At 38.7% G+C, this 16,619-nt stretch overlaps 1 protein-coding gene across 6 annotated transcripts in view; it reads right to left on the bottom strand.

Annotated features, from left to right (window-relative positions):
- Positions 1-5,116: 5,116 nt before the first annotated feature.
- The window catches only part of PHACTR2 (phosphatase and actin regulator 2), a 209,135-nt gene continuing 197,632 nt past the window's right edge, over positions 5,117-16,619 (bottom strand). For 5 of the 6 annotated variants that reach the window (XM_032794767.2, XM_075064011.1, XM_075064012.1 and 2 more), the window contains 2 exons: positions 16,390-16,469; positions 5,117-10,552 (listed from right to left, as the gene is read on the bottom strand). In XM_032794767.2, the coding sequence (XP_032650658.1) occupies positions 16,403-16,469 (67 nt within the window). In that variant the 3' untranslated portion in view covers positions 5,117-10,552; positions 16,390-16,402. The remainder of the gene's footprint in view (positions 10,553-16,389; positions 16,470-16,619) is intronic. The other variant, XM_075064009.1, reaches the window with a different exon arrangement.

Genomic DNA, 16,619 nt, shown 5'->3' with positions numbered 1-16,619 from the left:
CATGGAGGAAACACAGGACCTGCTCTCAAGGAGCTCTCAAACTAGGGATCTGATTCAAGTCCTGGGGCAAGAATTGAATAGGACTACTTGTGTGAATAATGACTATTGCTAAAATAAGGGTTTTCAGGCTCACACACAACAGGAGCAAGTGCAACCCACCTCACTGTTGCTGCTTCTCAACTTCATTATTGTAATATGGCCAACCCTAAATATTCAAAATCACGACTTGACCCCCAAAATTATGGTCTAGGAGGTAGGGTGTTGTCTTGGAAGTTAGGAGAACTGGGTTCTAGTCCCTGCTTAGCTTGTAACCTTCAGTCACGTTTGCATCTTGGGCACTTCGCATCTCTGTGTGTCTCCATTTCCTCTTCCATGCTTTGTTTGGTCTTACAGCGTAAAGTCTTTAGGGCAGGAACTCTCTCTTACTATGTGTTTGTATAGCACCTAGCACAATGGGAGCCCAGTCTTGGATGGAGCCTCTGGGTGAAACTATAATCCAAGTAATAAGTTATTTGTTTTGAAATAATGAAATAGAAATAATGCTTAAATTGCACTGGTGTTTGGGCTGCCTTCTAACTGTTAAACTTTAGGGGGAATTCAGGTGCCTCCACCAGTGTGTGGTCATATGAGATTCAAAATTCAATTTTACATGTACACAAAATGCACATGCAAAAATGCAGGCCTCCCTCCTTCCCGCTGGGCCGGAGGCTCTACTTACGCTCATTTTACGCGGAAAGCATTGTTCCTTTCTTCTCCAATCCCTTCTCCCCTCCCCAGCACAGTCACCCTCCCCTCATCTGCTCGCTATAGCCACCTCTTTATATTTTCCCCTCCCTTCTTTTTAGTTTCCTAATGCTCACATTTGACATCTGTGCCTCTTCATCCCAATCCTGCCCATCGGTCGCTCTCCCCACCACATATTCCCCTGTCCCCTCAGGCCCCTGTCCGATCTGCGATCCACAGGCATGCTGGCCGTATTCAGCATGGTGAATAAGGGCAAAAGCTTCCAAGAGAAGCTCCCAGTTTTTTAAATGGTAAAAGGCTTTAAAAAATCCAAACCCCTTCTCCCCGCCAAAGTCTGTTTAATCGTAAGACTCCCAATAATATTGTCAGAGTTGGTAACTCTGATTGATTTAGGTACCAACATCTAAAGCAAATTTCCTGGTATAACAAACAGAAAGGAACCTAGAGCTGGAGTTGCTGGAATGGAGTGTGCTGGTTCATACCTGAGGAGTTTTTTGCAACTTCCATATGAACTTTTCAGTTCTCAATGTCCCAAAGAGTTGGGCTTCAGCAGAGCAGCCTGAACTCATGGAGACCTTGTCCTTCCCTAAACAGCATCCCTTCCCTAACAGGCTGTTTCTCCTTACCAGTAGTTGTCTTTTTTTTGGGTGGGGGGGAGGTGGTGGTGGCTAGTGACATGCCTTCTCCTTAGCCCCAACATCTTCAGGGAGGAACAGCATGTCCATCTCCCACAAGGTGTCGCCAGATAGCAGCTCTGTAGCAGCTGAGCCTCTCCCGGTTCTCCCCTGCAAATTGGGGAGGTTTAGGATACCCCACTGCCACCCAATCCTTTGTGTAATCCCTGCCCATACACTACTGTTTCCCTGAATGTTCCCCATCCCTATTAAATCACTCTCCCCACATTCACTGTCTCCCCACTGTGTTCAGTTTCTTCTGCCCCCAAATTAACTGTCTCCCCTTAATAAACCCTACCATTCATAACTGCCCTGCAACTCAATCTCTAGCCAGCCAGTCAGGACCATCCTTCCAAATAGTGTCTTTCTGCTGTATGTACAATAACCTTACTCAGCCACAGCCTTTTGAAGCTTGAGTATTGATACTTATGTTCAAATCACTTTAAGTTTCCCCAGGATTTGCACACAACTTCATTTCCTGGGCTGCTCCTAAAGCTCTGTCTCTTCAGAGTTGTCCCAAGAAAATGTTAGAAGTGTTAGCAAATACAGCCTTGCTACTTGTATTCTCTACTAGCGTCTTCCCTGACTGCTGGCTCTCTATGGAGCCTTCTCCCATGATGGGCATTGGGGTGTATGTGAAGGGGTGTTTCACAAAGTAGAAGAGGAAGCAGTGTACTGCAAGTTACTATAGTTGTTACATTTGGCCCCACTGATGAATATCTAGACCTGCCAGTATCACTATGCCTCCTTCCCCCCTCCCCAATCCTTTTTCTGTCACCAGTTGCAGTCTGAACCCAGCACAGGGAGTTTTAAGAAGGAAGGAGCATGCCGCTGATGTGGCACTATGCTCTTCCTGGCCTTCTTTCAAACACGATTTGTGGGTGCAAGTTCTCTTCTGCTTAACGGTGCAGAAGGTTGAATATTAAAAGCAGTCTAGCTGTGGAGGGTTTCCCAACTGTAGCAGTGGCTTGTAAAATAACATTTTGGGGTAGTTCATATGCATAATTTTCTATACTTTTTTAACTTGCTAGATCAGTTAAAAAACCTAAACTTTAAATATATACATAATAGGAGGAGGAAGACAACGACATTTCCTCCATTGTGTGTATTACTCGTTATGGGTAAAAAAAATATGTGCTATTAGTATAATAAAAAGACACCAAGTATATTGGCCCATTTTCTGATTTCAGTTAAATTCAGAGAAACTCCTAACTTTATTATAGTTTATTTCAGTGCAAAGGAGATGAGAATAAGGTTGCTAAGCATACATTTCTCATATACATAATCAAGGAACAGCCTAAATGTTCTGAGACAAATCCATTAAGGAAATTGTTTTGCTAGGTAATTGTTTTGCTAACTCTTCCAATAATACTAATACTGTGCTCATAGGCATAGAGTTCTTTTTCTTGCAGTACTCTAATGAGTGCTGCTGCTTGTGAAATGTCTGAAGAGTGGCAGGCATGTGGTGGCCTTCTGTGCTCTCTGATGCAGTTCAGATAAACATTGTCAAGCTAAATACCTGGGGCTTGATTCTGCTCCAACGGATATAAATCAAAAGTTACTTCACTGAAGCCAGTGGAGGGAGTCAAATTGATATAAACTAGTGAAACAGAGAGTAGAATCATGCCCCTCAATTCAGTTGAATATAACCATACTGTTTAAATATTAATTCACCAGAGTGACAAAGCACAGCTCTTAATGGGCTGGATTATCTACAGAAGAGCTGTCAAATCAAAGATGTGTGAGGAGCTTCCAAAAATTAAAGTGGAGACTAGAAAGCTAGTTTTACTTAGTATGTGCGGGAAAATGAACCCCTCATGCACAGTAGAGTCACTTGTAAGATAACCATCAGAGGTAAACTTCCTACAAAGTAAGACCTGTCAGAAACCAGATTCATTACACTTGCATATGTACTTACTACAAATTCAAGAAGAAAATGTTTGTGTTTTCTGAACAGTTTTATTGAGGTAATTTTTTCATTTTATATATATTTATATATATAATTAAGAGCTAAACAGTTTTCTAAGGCACTTGAAACTGTGCACAGGAAAGTATCCTACAACATTGTACAACTAGGCAGAACACATTTTTGCTTGTTAAATAACAGCATAAACACAAAGGAAAGATGGATACTTTATATAAAAAAGGTAATACATACTCTCTTCAGATGACAGTAGTGGAAAATATATACTGCAGAACAGATCAAGAACCAAGAAGAAACTGTGCTATTAACTGATGTGTAGTTCCAGTTATTTACATTCACAGATCTCAATACACCTGTGTAATATGGAGTATCGGATTAGTCACTGGAAATTATAAACTCATTCATTTGGTCTGATATTTTCATCCAAGTTGCCATAGTCAGTCCCTAACTAAAGCTGTTATGATACAAAAGGAGGCATACAGGTCTTGTCTTTACAATCATAATTATATAAAGCACACTGTGTAAGTTTAAGACTTGATTGTTTGATTCTCCATTGCTTTGCACTTTGTATGGTCTTTTATAGCTGTGCAAAATGAGCATAAAATGCCACAGTTCTGAACTAGTGGCATTCTACACCTACTTGGCATAGATACCAATGACTACACAACTGGCAAGGCAACTGAAAATCAACCCTGGAATGTTAGTATCTTTCTTTTGAGTTTTAAGTATGGAACTTTGGTGAAATTCAGGCAGGATACTCTGAGCACAACTGGGCATGTTTTCTTTGTGTTTTTAATCCAACTAGTAATAACAAAGTGAAGTGGCAACACTGTTCTAGTGCCTATTTGATATAAATAACAACCTTGATTATATTCTGCAAGTGAAATCCTGATCCCCATGAAATGGATCACAAAACCTTCAGTGCAGCCAAGATTTAATTCTGGGTGACTATGGGCCCTAACCTGCTTATAGAGAAGCTGATGGCAAAACTCACTGACTTCAGTGAAAGCTGGATCAGCCCCTATAGGAACTCTATCACTAGCTCTAGTTGGATTTTGTACATAGTGGGTTTTATTCCTTTCTATTGTTTTAATGCTTGGCTAACCCAGCAAACCCCTTGCCAGGGAGGTATCCCTTTGAAGTGTCCCAGTGAACTTCAGTGGAAAGAGTCACATGAGCAAAGATTTGTGGTATCAAGCCCTAACTGTGATGCACTTCAATTCTGCATCAGACAATACTTTTTCTTGAAAGTCCAGTGCACTTCTAGGTCTGCAACACAATGACATATTGATATTGCCAGGGTATGCTAATAGCGAGAGTAGTTGGTCAGTAAAAAAAACACAAACTGGCAAGTGGCACAGAGCTATCGGTTCTTCAGTGTACAGCAATGTCCGTGCCGATCCATCTATTTGCCTAGATTTAACATTTTGCTGCAAATAGAATTCTTTTTAAGAAAAATAAAAATTCATTAAGCTCTATTTTAATGGAGATATTAAATTAGCTTTTGCTATATCAAAATCCAAAAAAACCTGATACACCAAGCTGTCCATCAAAACAATGCATCTAAGTCACGGATGTTGTTGTTTAGCTTAAAATCATACCAATTAAAATAATTGTCCAAAACACAGTGTTTCTTTAATTCCAAAAGTTACACAAATTTACAAATCAAAATACCACCACACAGAATAGGAAAAGGAAGAGAAGATATGTTCAGCATCATTTTACTCTATTATAACAATACTTAACCATGGTTAAATTTGACATAGTATTGCGAGATGGTGAATCAAGAAATAATGAGAAAGACAGGCATAGAATATCATTAATTCCTTTGTTCCTATCCAATACAGTATTTAGCTTCTAGATGGAAAAACAAAAAACAAACACACAAACAAACCTACTGGTATAAAAACAACTTTCTTGCGTTGCTACAGTAGATCAGGTGAGCTGTATTTTCATTAAAGTTCTGAAACAAGATATAGAGATTGACGTAATAAAACATGACCTCATTCATTAAAATTAATAAATAGAAACCTGCCATAATATTATATTGAAGTTTGTTTTTTTTACTGCATTTCTCCCTCTTGATCTATATCTATACTTCCAGAAGATTTTTCAGATGCTTATTTCTAAATATGATTTAAGCTATTCACGGGGATTTATTTTCTTTCCTTTTTATTTTATTCTCAAAATATTTCACTAGCAACCTAAAAACATCTTTCACAACTGGTTTCCTAAATATCATTCTTGTCCTCCAAAAGCTAGTTTTTAAGTTCCAGCAGTGAGTATTGCACTATGTTTTGTACAATAAAAATACCAATATCAACAACAGTAGAGCTAAATCTGATGGCTCCTAAAGGCAGGAGGCAAATTGGTTTTTCACCCTGAGAACATCCTATTTTTGATTTACAGCAGCTGCACAAATTTAACTCCTTGCGATACAAATAAAAATGGTGTTAAAGTATTAAATGATGCACTGTGACTGCCAGGACAACCAGTGTGCTGATGGACATAGCATAAGCCTTTAACTCATGCTACCATCTGACAAAAGTACTAAAGTGGAAATTAAGGACAAAGGGCCAGATTGTGATTTCTGTTTACAGCAGCATAAAGCTCTATATCTGTACTACACAGAGACAGTCATGTCAGGGCATGTGATTACAACTCATTTGGTCACTAACTTGATTACACACATTGGGCTTGATCCAATGCCTACCATAGTGAAGGGAATTCTTTCCATTGATTTCAATGGATGCTGGATTGGGGCTATTGTTCCCCCATAGACTGTAATATAGACTTTGCTGTAAATACGTTTTTATTCATGCTAAATACTTGATCAGACCAGGTTTGTAATTAGGTTGAGGGACAACCATGTTGTAAGCATGTTCCTTAACACGGATGTAGCATAAGCGTTGACAAGATTTGTATTTGAAGCAATTCCATTGAAGATGGACTACAGATGAAAGTGAGTTCAGAAAGGGCATCTACCTTTCAATGTTCAGGAATTTTTTTTAAGTTTGGGTCACAGCTTTCATTTGATTTTAAAGAAAAACATTCTTTAGAGTTGATCTGAAAAGATCTGTACCTGCCAATGAGCAAGTTCAGTATTTCTTCTGTAATAATTGATGCAAGCTTCACTAAAGCAGGGCAGGGCGTGGCCTTAATTTTTTGTACTGCTTTAAAAGTTAGTAGTGTCAACTATAGGAGAGCACACATGGAACTTTGAACTTTGGTGTTTCTAGATAAGTGCCTGATCCTTCAAACACTTACAACCCTGTAAACCCACTGTATGTATTATACGGCAAGTAAGCTCATTGACTTCAATTATACTATTCATGGCAGTAATCTCTGTCCTTGGTAGTGCTGTAGGATTGGCCCTAACAGACTTAAGCCTGCAATCCCTGTCCAAAATGATTTTTAGCTACTAGTATCTTGTCTTGAAACAGGTTTAATTTTTAAGTCTATAGTAATTCCTATTAATTATTTAGGATTTTATACAATTTTTATAAGTTTCTCAGTTCCCTCACAAGGAGATACAAATATCATCTAACAGGCTGGACTGACTCCTTCAGACATTTCAATCTGCTTTGTACATAAGAGTTTAGAATTTTTTTAAAGGACCCAATCCTGTGTACCGTCAAGTACAATACAGTGGGATGTCTAGGTGCAAGACAAATGTAAGATTGAGACCTGAGTCTATTATATGTCCAATAATTTTGAAATGGTTACTCCAGTCTACTGAGTGTGTTTGTATATATATTTGTGTCCACTTGGATTGCTGAACACAGTACAGGTAACTAAGCCATGGTCAAGTATCCTAAAATAGAATTGTATTAATTGTCTATCTGAACAGAAGTTCAAACTAAAATTGATCACAACACCCATTTCAGCTAATTGGATTGTGTTTGGCACCATGGTGGGAACTTTTTCACCTCTTTTCCCTCTCATTTTCTGCCTTAGGGACTGCCATGTTGACCCTCTCCAACCAGTTTTTCCTTCTCTAGGCCTCATATTACAGTACTTGTGATTATTTCTTGCTGAGTTGCATGCTGCCAGCCTCTCTGGGGCTTAGATATGCATCATATTCCTTTCCACTACAGCAATTTGAAAAAGATCTGAGGCAACCTGTACAAAGGACCAAGAGAGAGATCTGAAAGCTGTACAGCTCAGCAAGAAAAAGTGAACTTGTCTCATCAAGCACTACAGTGTATCACAATCTCATTAACTTGTCTATCACTTGGTCAACACTTTACAACTTTTGTCCTCCAAACCCGTTGCTATTTACAATATATAAAATATATGTACAGGGTTAATCATGTATGTATATTATATATAAACAATTTGTAAGTTCTAATTTAGCAAAGCACTTAAGTGTGTGCATAAGTCCTACTGAGGTCAACTTCCTTTATCCCATTTTAAGCATGTGAATAAGTGCTTTGTTGAATTAGGGCCATAGTTTGTATCTTATTTTAACAGTGGAGGCCACGGTAGCTTCTACTGGTGTCAAATATATAAAATGGCATATGTTCTCAATGGCAAAGCCCACCATTGATTTCACTGGGAATAGAAGGGGGCCCTAAATTCCCAGTCCTGCTGGCTTTAACTTACATGGATAGTCATTACTCACAGAGTGATATCAATGGGACTTCTATCCTGCATAGCATTTGCAGGGTCAAGCCATACATTTGTGAAAATTTTTACAGGGTATATGTCATAGCCACTTTTTTTATTTAATCCCTTGGTAATTTTTTTTAAACTATCAAAGTGATTAGGTTGTATTAAGGACCTGTCAGTTGTCCCATTTAATTTTTTTGAAACAAAAACTCAAATTATATGGGTCAGTGTTAAAAGAGTAAACTTCTACACTATTTTGCACTCCACACTTTCTTCTAAATTTGGCAACAAACAAACAAAAACAGTCTCTGGAGAAGAATTGTTTTGCCAAGCTTTAATCCAGGATACACTTTTATGGCTGGGTTTTAAACCCTGAAAATAAGGGATTTTAATAGGAATTCTGTCAAAACTATAACTAATGGCTTGCACATATTTGTATGATTTAGTGTGGCACACATTTTCATGGCTTCCTTGATATAAAAATGCTGCTTCCATAGTTACAAAATGATGGCATTGCAGAAGCTAAATTGTTTCCTACTAATTCCATTTTTAATATATCTGATTGATTCCAGTAAGAGGCAGAACAGTGCTGATTATTTTTATTTGCTACAAGCTTGTAGTTGGCTGTTTTACTAGTTATTCATATTTTTGGGTTCACACCCTGCATTTTGTAGGATTTTTACCAAAAGTGTTCTTAGAGGTCCTATCAACCTATTTCCTTAAAATATTTAAATCAATCTAAAAATAAACAGAGAGCCAGCTCATGGAAAGCACCCTGCTATTACTTGAATGCCCTTTACAACAATAATCCATCCCATTTAAGCAAACCTGGTCTTGTTGTAAATATCAGTAAAGAGAGAGAGATCTAATTTTAGCCACTAAATTGCATTCCGCCTTTAGGCTGACATCTAAAATGACAATCTTCAGTTTTATAAATTAAAAACACTCCACAAGAACCTACTGCAGAATCTGAGGTAAAAATCACTCTGCACAGACCTTTTATTGCCTGAAAAAATACCTAGCTTTCATAATTAAAAACTAAACAGGGCACATAAAAGACAAAAATAAATTGTAATTATATACACATATAAAAAAGGATAAATAGTATATATACTGTAATACTACATTACATATATATTTGTGTGTACTCCAGGCCCAGAAAAGTCATTGTGTACATAAATCAAAGGATAAATAAGTGCCAATATAAGACAGAGAATTTTTTAGTGTAAACAATGCCAAAGGCTTGTAATAGGCCTTAGGGCTGACATAACAAAAGCACACACTGCCTTTCACACTCCATACCATTTAATTTTAATAGTATTGTATTCACACATACAATTTCAGAAGTTGTGAGTTAATAAGCATTCTTTGCATACAACAAAAACAGGCTGTGGACACTAAGGATTTTCTGTAGCTTTTACAAGGCCCTTGATGAAGATGTACTGATCCACATATTAATTCTTTCTAGAAGCAATCCAAGGGATCCATCTAATGTTGCTCTTAAAGTTAAAGTCACACTGTTAACCACTTTCCAAACCTACTTATATGCAAATTCGTGGCTGATTTCAGTTCTAAATCTGGATTCAAATTAGAATGTCATGATTGTCAATACTGTCTGCCATAGTTCACAGAGATATTGGTGCCACTACTTTGACAACAACGTGAGTGACAGACAAAAGAAGAGTGTTTCAAAATCTGAATCCTTTCATTGCACTCACAGTGTCCTGTTATTTGTCCTTTGAAACCTACTTGTGTAATTCTGATGCATCATCATAGAGAATCCAAGATGTAATGTATTAAAAAACCACCAACCATATTTAGCTGTGCTATACGAATACTCAATGTATTTTCTTTAAGCATGCTTTTCAGAATTTTTAAAAATACATCTTAATTATAACAAGAATAATTTCTGGCAAGTAGGTTCACTGGCACCACAAAAATTACTGTACTTCACTAAAGTACTGATGAAATGAGGACTTGGTGGCGTACTGTCTTGCTAGAACAGGCCAAAGTCTCTAGAGAAAACACACATAGTTGCTTAAACTCCCAGATTTACAAATCTTTTCCTCCTGCCATCCAAATATATAATTAAACCAGTTTCATAAAGAATTTACTACCAGTTCTAACTTTTTTCTATAACTGACAGGCAAAGTCTCTTTCCCTGCCCGCCTCTCTCTGTGTTCCCACTGTACCCACAATTACCCTCAGTCACCATGATGTAAAGTCTGATGAGTTCGTGGCCACAGGCTGTCAAACGATTGTCTTCAGCTCTTCCTGTCTGTTCAAGCTTTGATGAAAAAATATCAATGTATCTGTGTGAGCTAGCCACAGAATCACAATCTCTCTTACCGTCAAGACATTGCTTAGTTAACATGGAATGCTTCCCCCACTTTCCCTGGGTTCTGGTCCCAGTAAAATCTCTTGTTCTCTAATAAAGATGAGGGCCACATTCTTCATTAACCTCAGCGTAAGCTGCAACACACACTCACACTCGTTCAAGTTCCAGTGCAATCTCAGGTCTTCATGATGCAATGATTTTCCCAAAGGAAACGGGGGTGTGAAGTATGGGATACTGTCAAACAATTATGGACGATGAAACCTGAAATATTAAATCAAATAAAAGTTATGAGTGTTATCGTTTCACTGGATAATGGCATTGGGCCTGGTTTTGATTTTACACCTATTTATCTCCATTGACTTAACAGAGCTGTTCCTGATTTTCTCTGATGTAAATGAGATCCAAACTAGATCAATTGTGTCTTATGTTTAAAACAACTGATTGGGAAACAGAAAAAAGCTCAGCATCTCTGAAAAACAGGTGATTACCTTTAAGTCTGCTTCCTTATCTGTAAAATGGGGATAACAATACTTAAACATCTTTGCATCTGGCTTTGAGATCTTAGGATGAAAGACACTTTGCACTTGCACAATATTATCTTCTTATTAGCGCAGTCAGTTATGCCAGATAAAGTATTAGAAGAGCACCAGGACCTGGTAATATAACCTATGATCAAGGACATGAATTTCTGTTTAAATAGTTTCAAAATGTATACACGCATGGAAAATATAAAAATACTATAATAAGAATAATTCATTCAAAATTCTACCCAAAATTTGATATTTTGTGTAGATGTGATTATATATTTTCTTCTGATATAGAGGGATATTTCAAGCCAAGAGAAAACAAGCTACACGCTACTGCAATATAATATAATTCATAGTTATACATAGGGTCACTTTTTAAAGTATGGGCACAATGGGTATCTGCAAAACCCGATATTTGCATGTTAAGCAGGTGGATAGCTAGCTGAGGTTATATTCATTTGCAAAGTCAGATGTGTGATTTTAGTATTTGTATTAATTAGAATAGTGTCTAATGACTGCAGAGGTTGAATGATGAAACTCGTGAGGGTGAGATGTTTTTAAAAATAACACAGCACTTTATAAATATGCACTATGTCATCTTCCCAAATCTGGATGTTTACAAATTGGTAAATTATTCTTATTCTGTTAATAAAAGACTATATTTTTAGGAATTCACTTTCTTAGGTGTACATCTAAAATGACCCAGTTGTTATAATTGTGTAATTACACAAGGAATCAGGCTACATTATCAGGACTAAAAGGAAGGCTTTGACCATTAGATTTTGTAGACAAATAAGTGTCAAAGCTTTATCTTTATTGTGTATCCAAAGCTCAGTATCAAATTTGGGTAAGGCAAGAGAACTGTGAAAACAGATTAATAATAACCTATAAGTAGCAGCTCCTTTATCTTCTCATCCTACTACTGAATTTTATGAGCAAATCTGTTCTGACCAGCTGCAGACTGCAACTCACTTTTAATTTGTATTTCCTAAATAGTTCTTTTTTCTTTTAAATGAATAATTCATTCTCTGCCCCAGAGTTACTTGCCCATGATACTATTAGACCTAACCCAACTTTTGCTTTTTCAGTCCAATGTTATTAGTGAACTACATGAGTTATATTCCTTTCAACAACAGGGCCTTGAGGAGACTGAAGCACTTTCCTTTCTCCCAGAATTGCAATCCTACAACATCTGTGCCTGATTCTGCTCTTAACAGCAATGTTTTTTCTCTAGTGTTACTCTACTGACTTCGGTGTAATTACTCCTTTCTGCCACAGGCCAATCAGAGAGAACTGATGGGCAGGATCCCCTGGGAAGCTAACATGAGAGGGAAAGGAGTCCAGGAAAGCTGGCTGTATTTCAAAGAAGCTTTATTGGGGGGTGCAGGAACAACCCTTCCCGATTTGCAGAAAGAATAGCAAATATGGCAGGCAACCAGCTTGGCTTAACAATGAAATCTTCAGTGAGTTTAAACACAAAAGGGAAGCTTACAAGAAGTGGAAACTTGGACAGATGACTAGGGAGGAGTATACAAATATTGCTTGAGCATACAGCAATGTAATCAGGAAGGCCAAAGCAACACTGGAGTTGCAGCTAGCAAGGGATGTGAAGGATAACAAGAAGGGTTTCTATAGGTATGTTAGCAATAAGCAGTGGTCAAGGAAAGTAGGGGACCCTTACTGAATGGGGGAGGCAACCTAGTGACAGATTATGTGGAAAAAGCTGAAGTACTCAATGCTTTTTTTGCCCTGGTCTTCACAGACAATGTCAGTTGCCAGACTGCTGCACTGGGCAGCACAGCATGGGGAGGTGAACTGCCCTCAGCGGTGAAAGAACAGGTTAAGGACTATTTAGAAAAGCTGAACGTGTACAAATCCATGGGGCCAGATGCAATGCATCTGAGGGTGCTGAGGGAGTTACTGATGTGGTTGCAGAACCATTGGCCATTATCTTTGAAAATTCGTGGCGATCAGGGGAGGGCCCAGATGATTGGAAAAAAGCAAATATAGTGCCCATCTTTAAAAAGGGAAGGAGGAGAATTCGGGGAACTACAGACTGGTCAGCCTCACTTCAGTCCCTGGAAAAATCATGAAGCAGGTTCTCCAGGAATCTGTTTTGAAGCACTTGGGGGAGAGGAAGGTGATCAGGAACAGTCAGCATGGATTCACCAAGGGCAAGTCATGCCTGACCAACCTGATTGCCTTCTATGATGAGATAACTGGCTCTGTGGATATAGGGAAAGTGGTGTACATGATATACCTTGACTTTAGCAAAGCTTTTGATATGGTCTCCCACAGTATTCTTGCCAGCAAGTTAAAGAAGTATGGATTGGATGACTGGACTAGAAGGTGGATAGAAAGCTGGCTAGATTGTTGGGCTCAATGGGTAATGATCAAGGGCTCATGCTTCTAGTTGGTAGCCGGTATCAAGTGGAGTGCCCCCAGGCGTTGTCTTGGCGGCCGGTTTTGTTTTCAACTTCTTTCATTATTGATCTGGCGTGGGATTAGTTCGCACCCTCTGTGCAAGATTCGGCGGATGACACTAAGCTGGGGAGAGAGGTTCGATTGCTGCAGTGTAGGCATAGCGCGTCCAGAGGTGACTTTAACAAACTGAGGATTGGGCCAAAGAAATCTGATGAGGCATCAACAAGGACAAGGGGCAGAATCCTGCCACTTAGGATGGAAGAATCCAATGCACCCGTTACAGCCAGCGACTGCCAGGTTAAGCGGCAGTTCTGCAGGGTAAAGGACCTGGAAATTACAGTGGCATGAGAAATGGATATGAGTCAAAGTCTGCTTTGGTTGCAAGAAGCTTAATGGCAATTTGGTGTGCTAGTAGTAGGAACTTGCCAGAGATCGAGGAAGTGATTATTCCCTTCTATTCCGGTATTGGTGAGGCCACACTGGAGTAGTGCGTCCAGGTTTGGGCCCCCACTACAGAAAGTATGTGGACAAATTGGAAGAGTCCAGCAGAGAGCAATGAAAATGATTAGGGGACTGGGGCAAACATGACTTTATGAGGAGAGGCTGAGGGAACTGGGCTTATTTAGTCTCAGAAGAGTGAAGGAATGAGGGGGATTTGATAGCAGCCTTCAACTACCTGAAAAGAGGGTTCAAGAGGAGGAGCTCGGCTGTTCTCAGTGGTGGCAGACGACAGAAAAAAGGAAGCATGGTCTCAAGTTGCAGTGGGGGAGGTTTAGGTTGGATATTAGGAAAAACTATTTCACTAGGAGGGTGGTGAAGCACTCGAATGGGTTACTTAGGGAGGTGGTAGAATCTCCATTCTTAGAGGTTTTTAAGGCCTGGCTTGACAAAGCCCTGGTTGGGATGATTTAGTTGGGGTTGCTCCTGCTTTGAGCAGGAGCTTGCACTAGATGACCTCCTGAGGTCTCTTCCAACCCTAATCTTCTATGATATTAACAGGGAGCGGACACTTTGGGGCCGAGTCTTCCTCAGGCAGTAGCTCCTTGAGGACCACCTGGACTCATTGGTTACATGTACCATGGATAGGATTGGCATCCTTGTTTCAAGCCCCTCCTCTAAATAGCTTTCTCACTGAGTTGCTGCAGTATTGGATCGCCTCAGATATCTGGGCCCAGCTTCTGAGAATCCTACTGTAATCTGTGTCCACCAACTGCTGTTTTCAGTGTTGGTGAGAAACACTTTCAAGTTCCTCTTTGGTGTCTCTTGTACAAATATGTGCTAATTTTGCTATATAATTTGTAATGATGTAATCAAGGAGTTACATTACAGTTGAATCAGTTCATAGCACAGAATATTCTCTCTTGCAATTTACTTTATATTGCACTTTTCTAAACCTGTATTTTTAGATATCCTAAAGACTAACTGAAGTACAAGGAATACAAGACACAGGGAATCAAATGGAGATACACTAGTTATGTACTTAGCCTAATGATCTGTATCCATATTCGTGAGGGGCATTTTCTAAGTCTAAGCAAAACACTGGGTTCTAATCCCTACCTGTATGTATGGTTATAATCCTTGGCTCAGTTTTCCCATTTGTAAAAATGACAATGTTTCCTTACCTGCTTCGTGAAGTGTTAATGAGAATCAATTAGTTCATGTTTATAAACTGCACTGAAGTGCTACGTATTATTATAATTATATTAAAAACCTTATATTAAAAGATGATTAAAGTTGTAAAGTCAAGCACTCAAAAATTACGAAATGCCAGAATTAAAGTTGATCTAGCCCAATTCTGTCTCATAGACTGTATCAGAATGCATACTCGCAAACTAAAAAAGGATCACACACAATCATGGAGTGGTGGCAGCAACAGCAGTGGGAGGAAGGGACCCAGTTATGGATCAATTTTTGTGTGTGTCTTATCTGAAGGTTTAGTTTTTATAGAATCATAGAAATATATGGCTGGAAGGGACTGCGAGAGGCCATTTAGTCCACAGTCTCCCTTGATAACCTATTCCAGTACTGAGCTATCCTTATAGTTAGAACGTTTCCCTAATATGTAACCAAAATCTCCTTTGCTGCAGATTAAGGGAGCATGGTGCATGCAATGGTGAATGCAGGGCTTAATTTGTGCAAGGGCTTGCCAGGACTGAGCCCCAGCACCTCTAGGCATGGCAGTTTATCGCCCTAGCACGTCTAGGCTTGCTGCATCAGTTATGAATAAAAAAATTGCTTGAGCCCTGGCATCTTTTTCATTACAAATCAAGCACTGGTTGAATGATTTTAGCAGCAAGCTCCACTGGGCATAATGCAGACTGCTAAACGCAATCTTCAGAAGCTTAGAATTTGGATAAATCAGAACAGGTTTTCATGGGGACAACACAAAGCACACACTTGACATCTGGAATAACCCTCTGCCAAATTTCAAAATCCTGCTGCAAATCAGAGACATTAGAGCTCCTCAAAAAACTGTCAGAAAAAATAATTTTAATGGGAATTGTTAGATAACCTAAATATAGGCTACCACTTTCCCTATAATGTCTATTTGATAATGATATAGTGGTTTTAAAAATATCAGGGCCTTGTTTATTATTAATACAATAACAATATATTGAGTAATCCTTATGGAGTTCCAGTAGCTTGAGTAGAAAATTGATTTCCACTATTAGCACTTTGATTCCTAATTTAAAATCCACACTGAAACTCCTATTAGCTTCACATTTGTTTTGTTTGATCTGTAGCCAGCAAACTATTTTTAGACCAAATTTAAGGTTATTTGGACATGTGCTTTTAAAGATATGAGATGTAAGAAAGACAGGTATTAATCATAGTTTGAAAATTCTTTTAGTTCTTTTTTGCCACATCCTAGCTGCAAGATTACTTATCCTGCATACTTCAAAGGAGGCTTCTTTGAAATATCTTGGTGAGATCTATGGCACAGGTCCAAACAGAGATGCATATTATAATGTTATTTGTGTCAAATCAGGGATGTTAGAATGGAATGTCTGAATCTGGCAAATTTCCAAAAGATTGTTAGGAGCTCTGGCAATTGTTAGGAAGTTCTCCAGAATGGGGATGGATGTTATGAAGTTTGCTAGACTGCTAGCTTGATTCCAGTGCCCCAAAGCACCCACTAACACATACTTTCATATAGTTTTCAGTGATTCTGTGGAAGCAGGGCTCTCCTCTCATACCTGCAGACTGTTAATTTCATCTGGGACATGCTGAATCCAATAAAATCTATGAAAGGATTATTTCTCAGTTTTCATAAGCAATCTATTCATTGCCATATCAATTATGTGGTTTCAGTGATCACATCAGCAACACTGGGAAATCCCACCAGCTAAGAGTCAAGAAATTAATTACACTACAAC

Source organism: Chelonoidis abingdonii, chromosome 3 (assembly GCF_003597395.2).
Source record: "Chelonoidis abingdonii isolate Lonesome George chromosome 3, CheloAbing_2.0, whole genome shotgun sequence".
Taxonomy (NCBI): Eukaryota; Metazoa; Chordata; order Testudines; family Testudinidae; genus Chelonoidis; species Chelonoidis abingdonii.
This window is presented reverse-complemented; position numbering and strand designations above follow the sequence as displayed.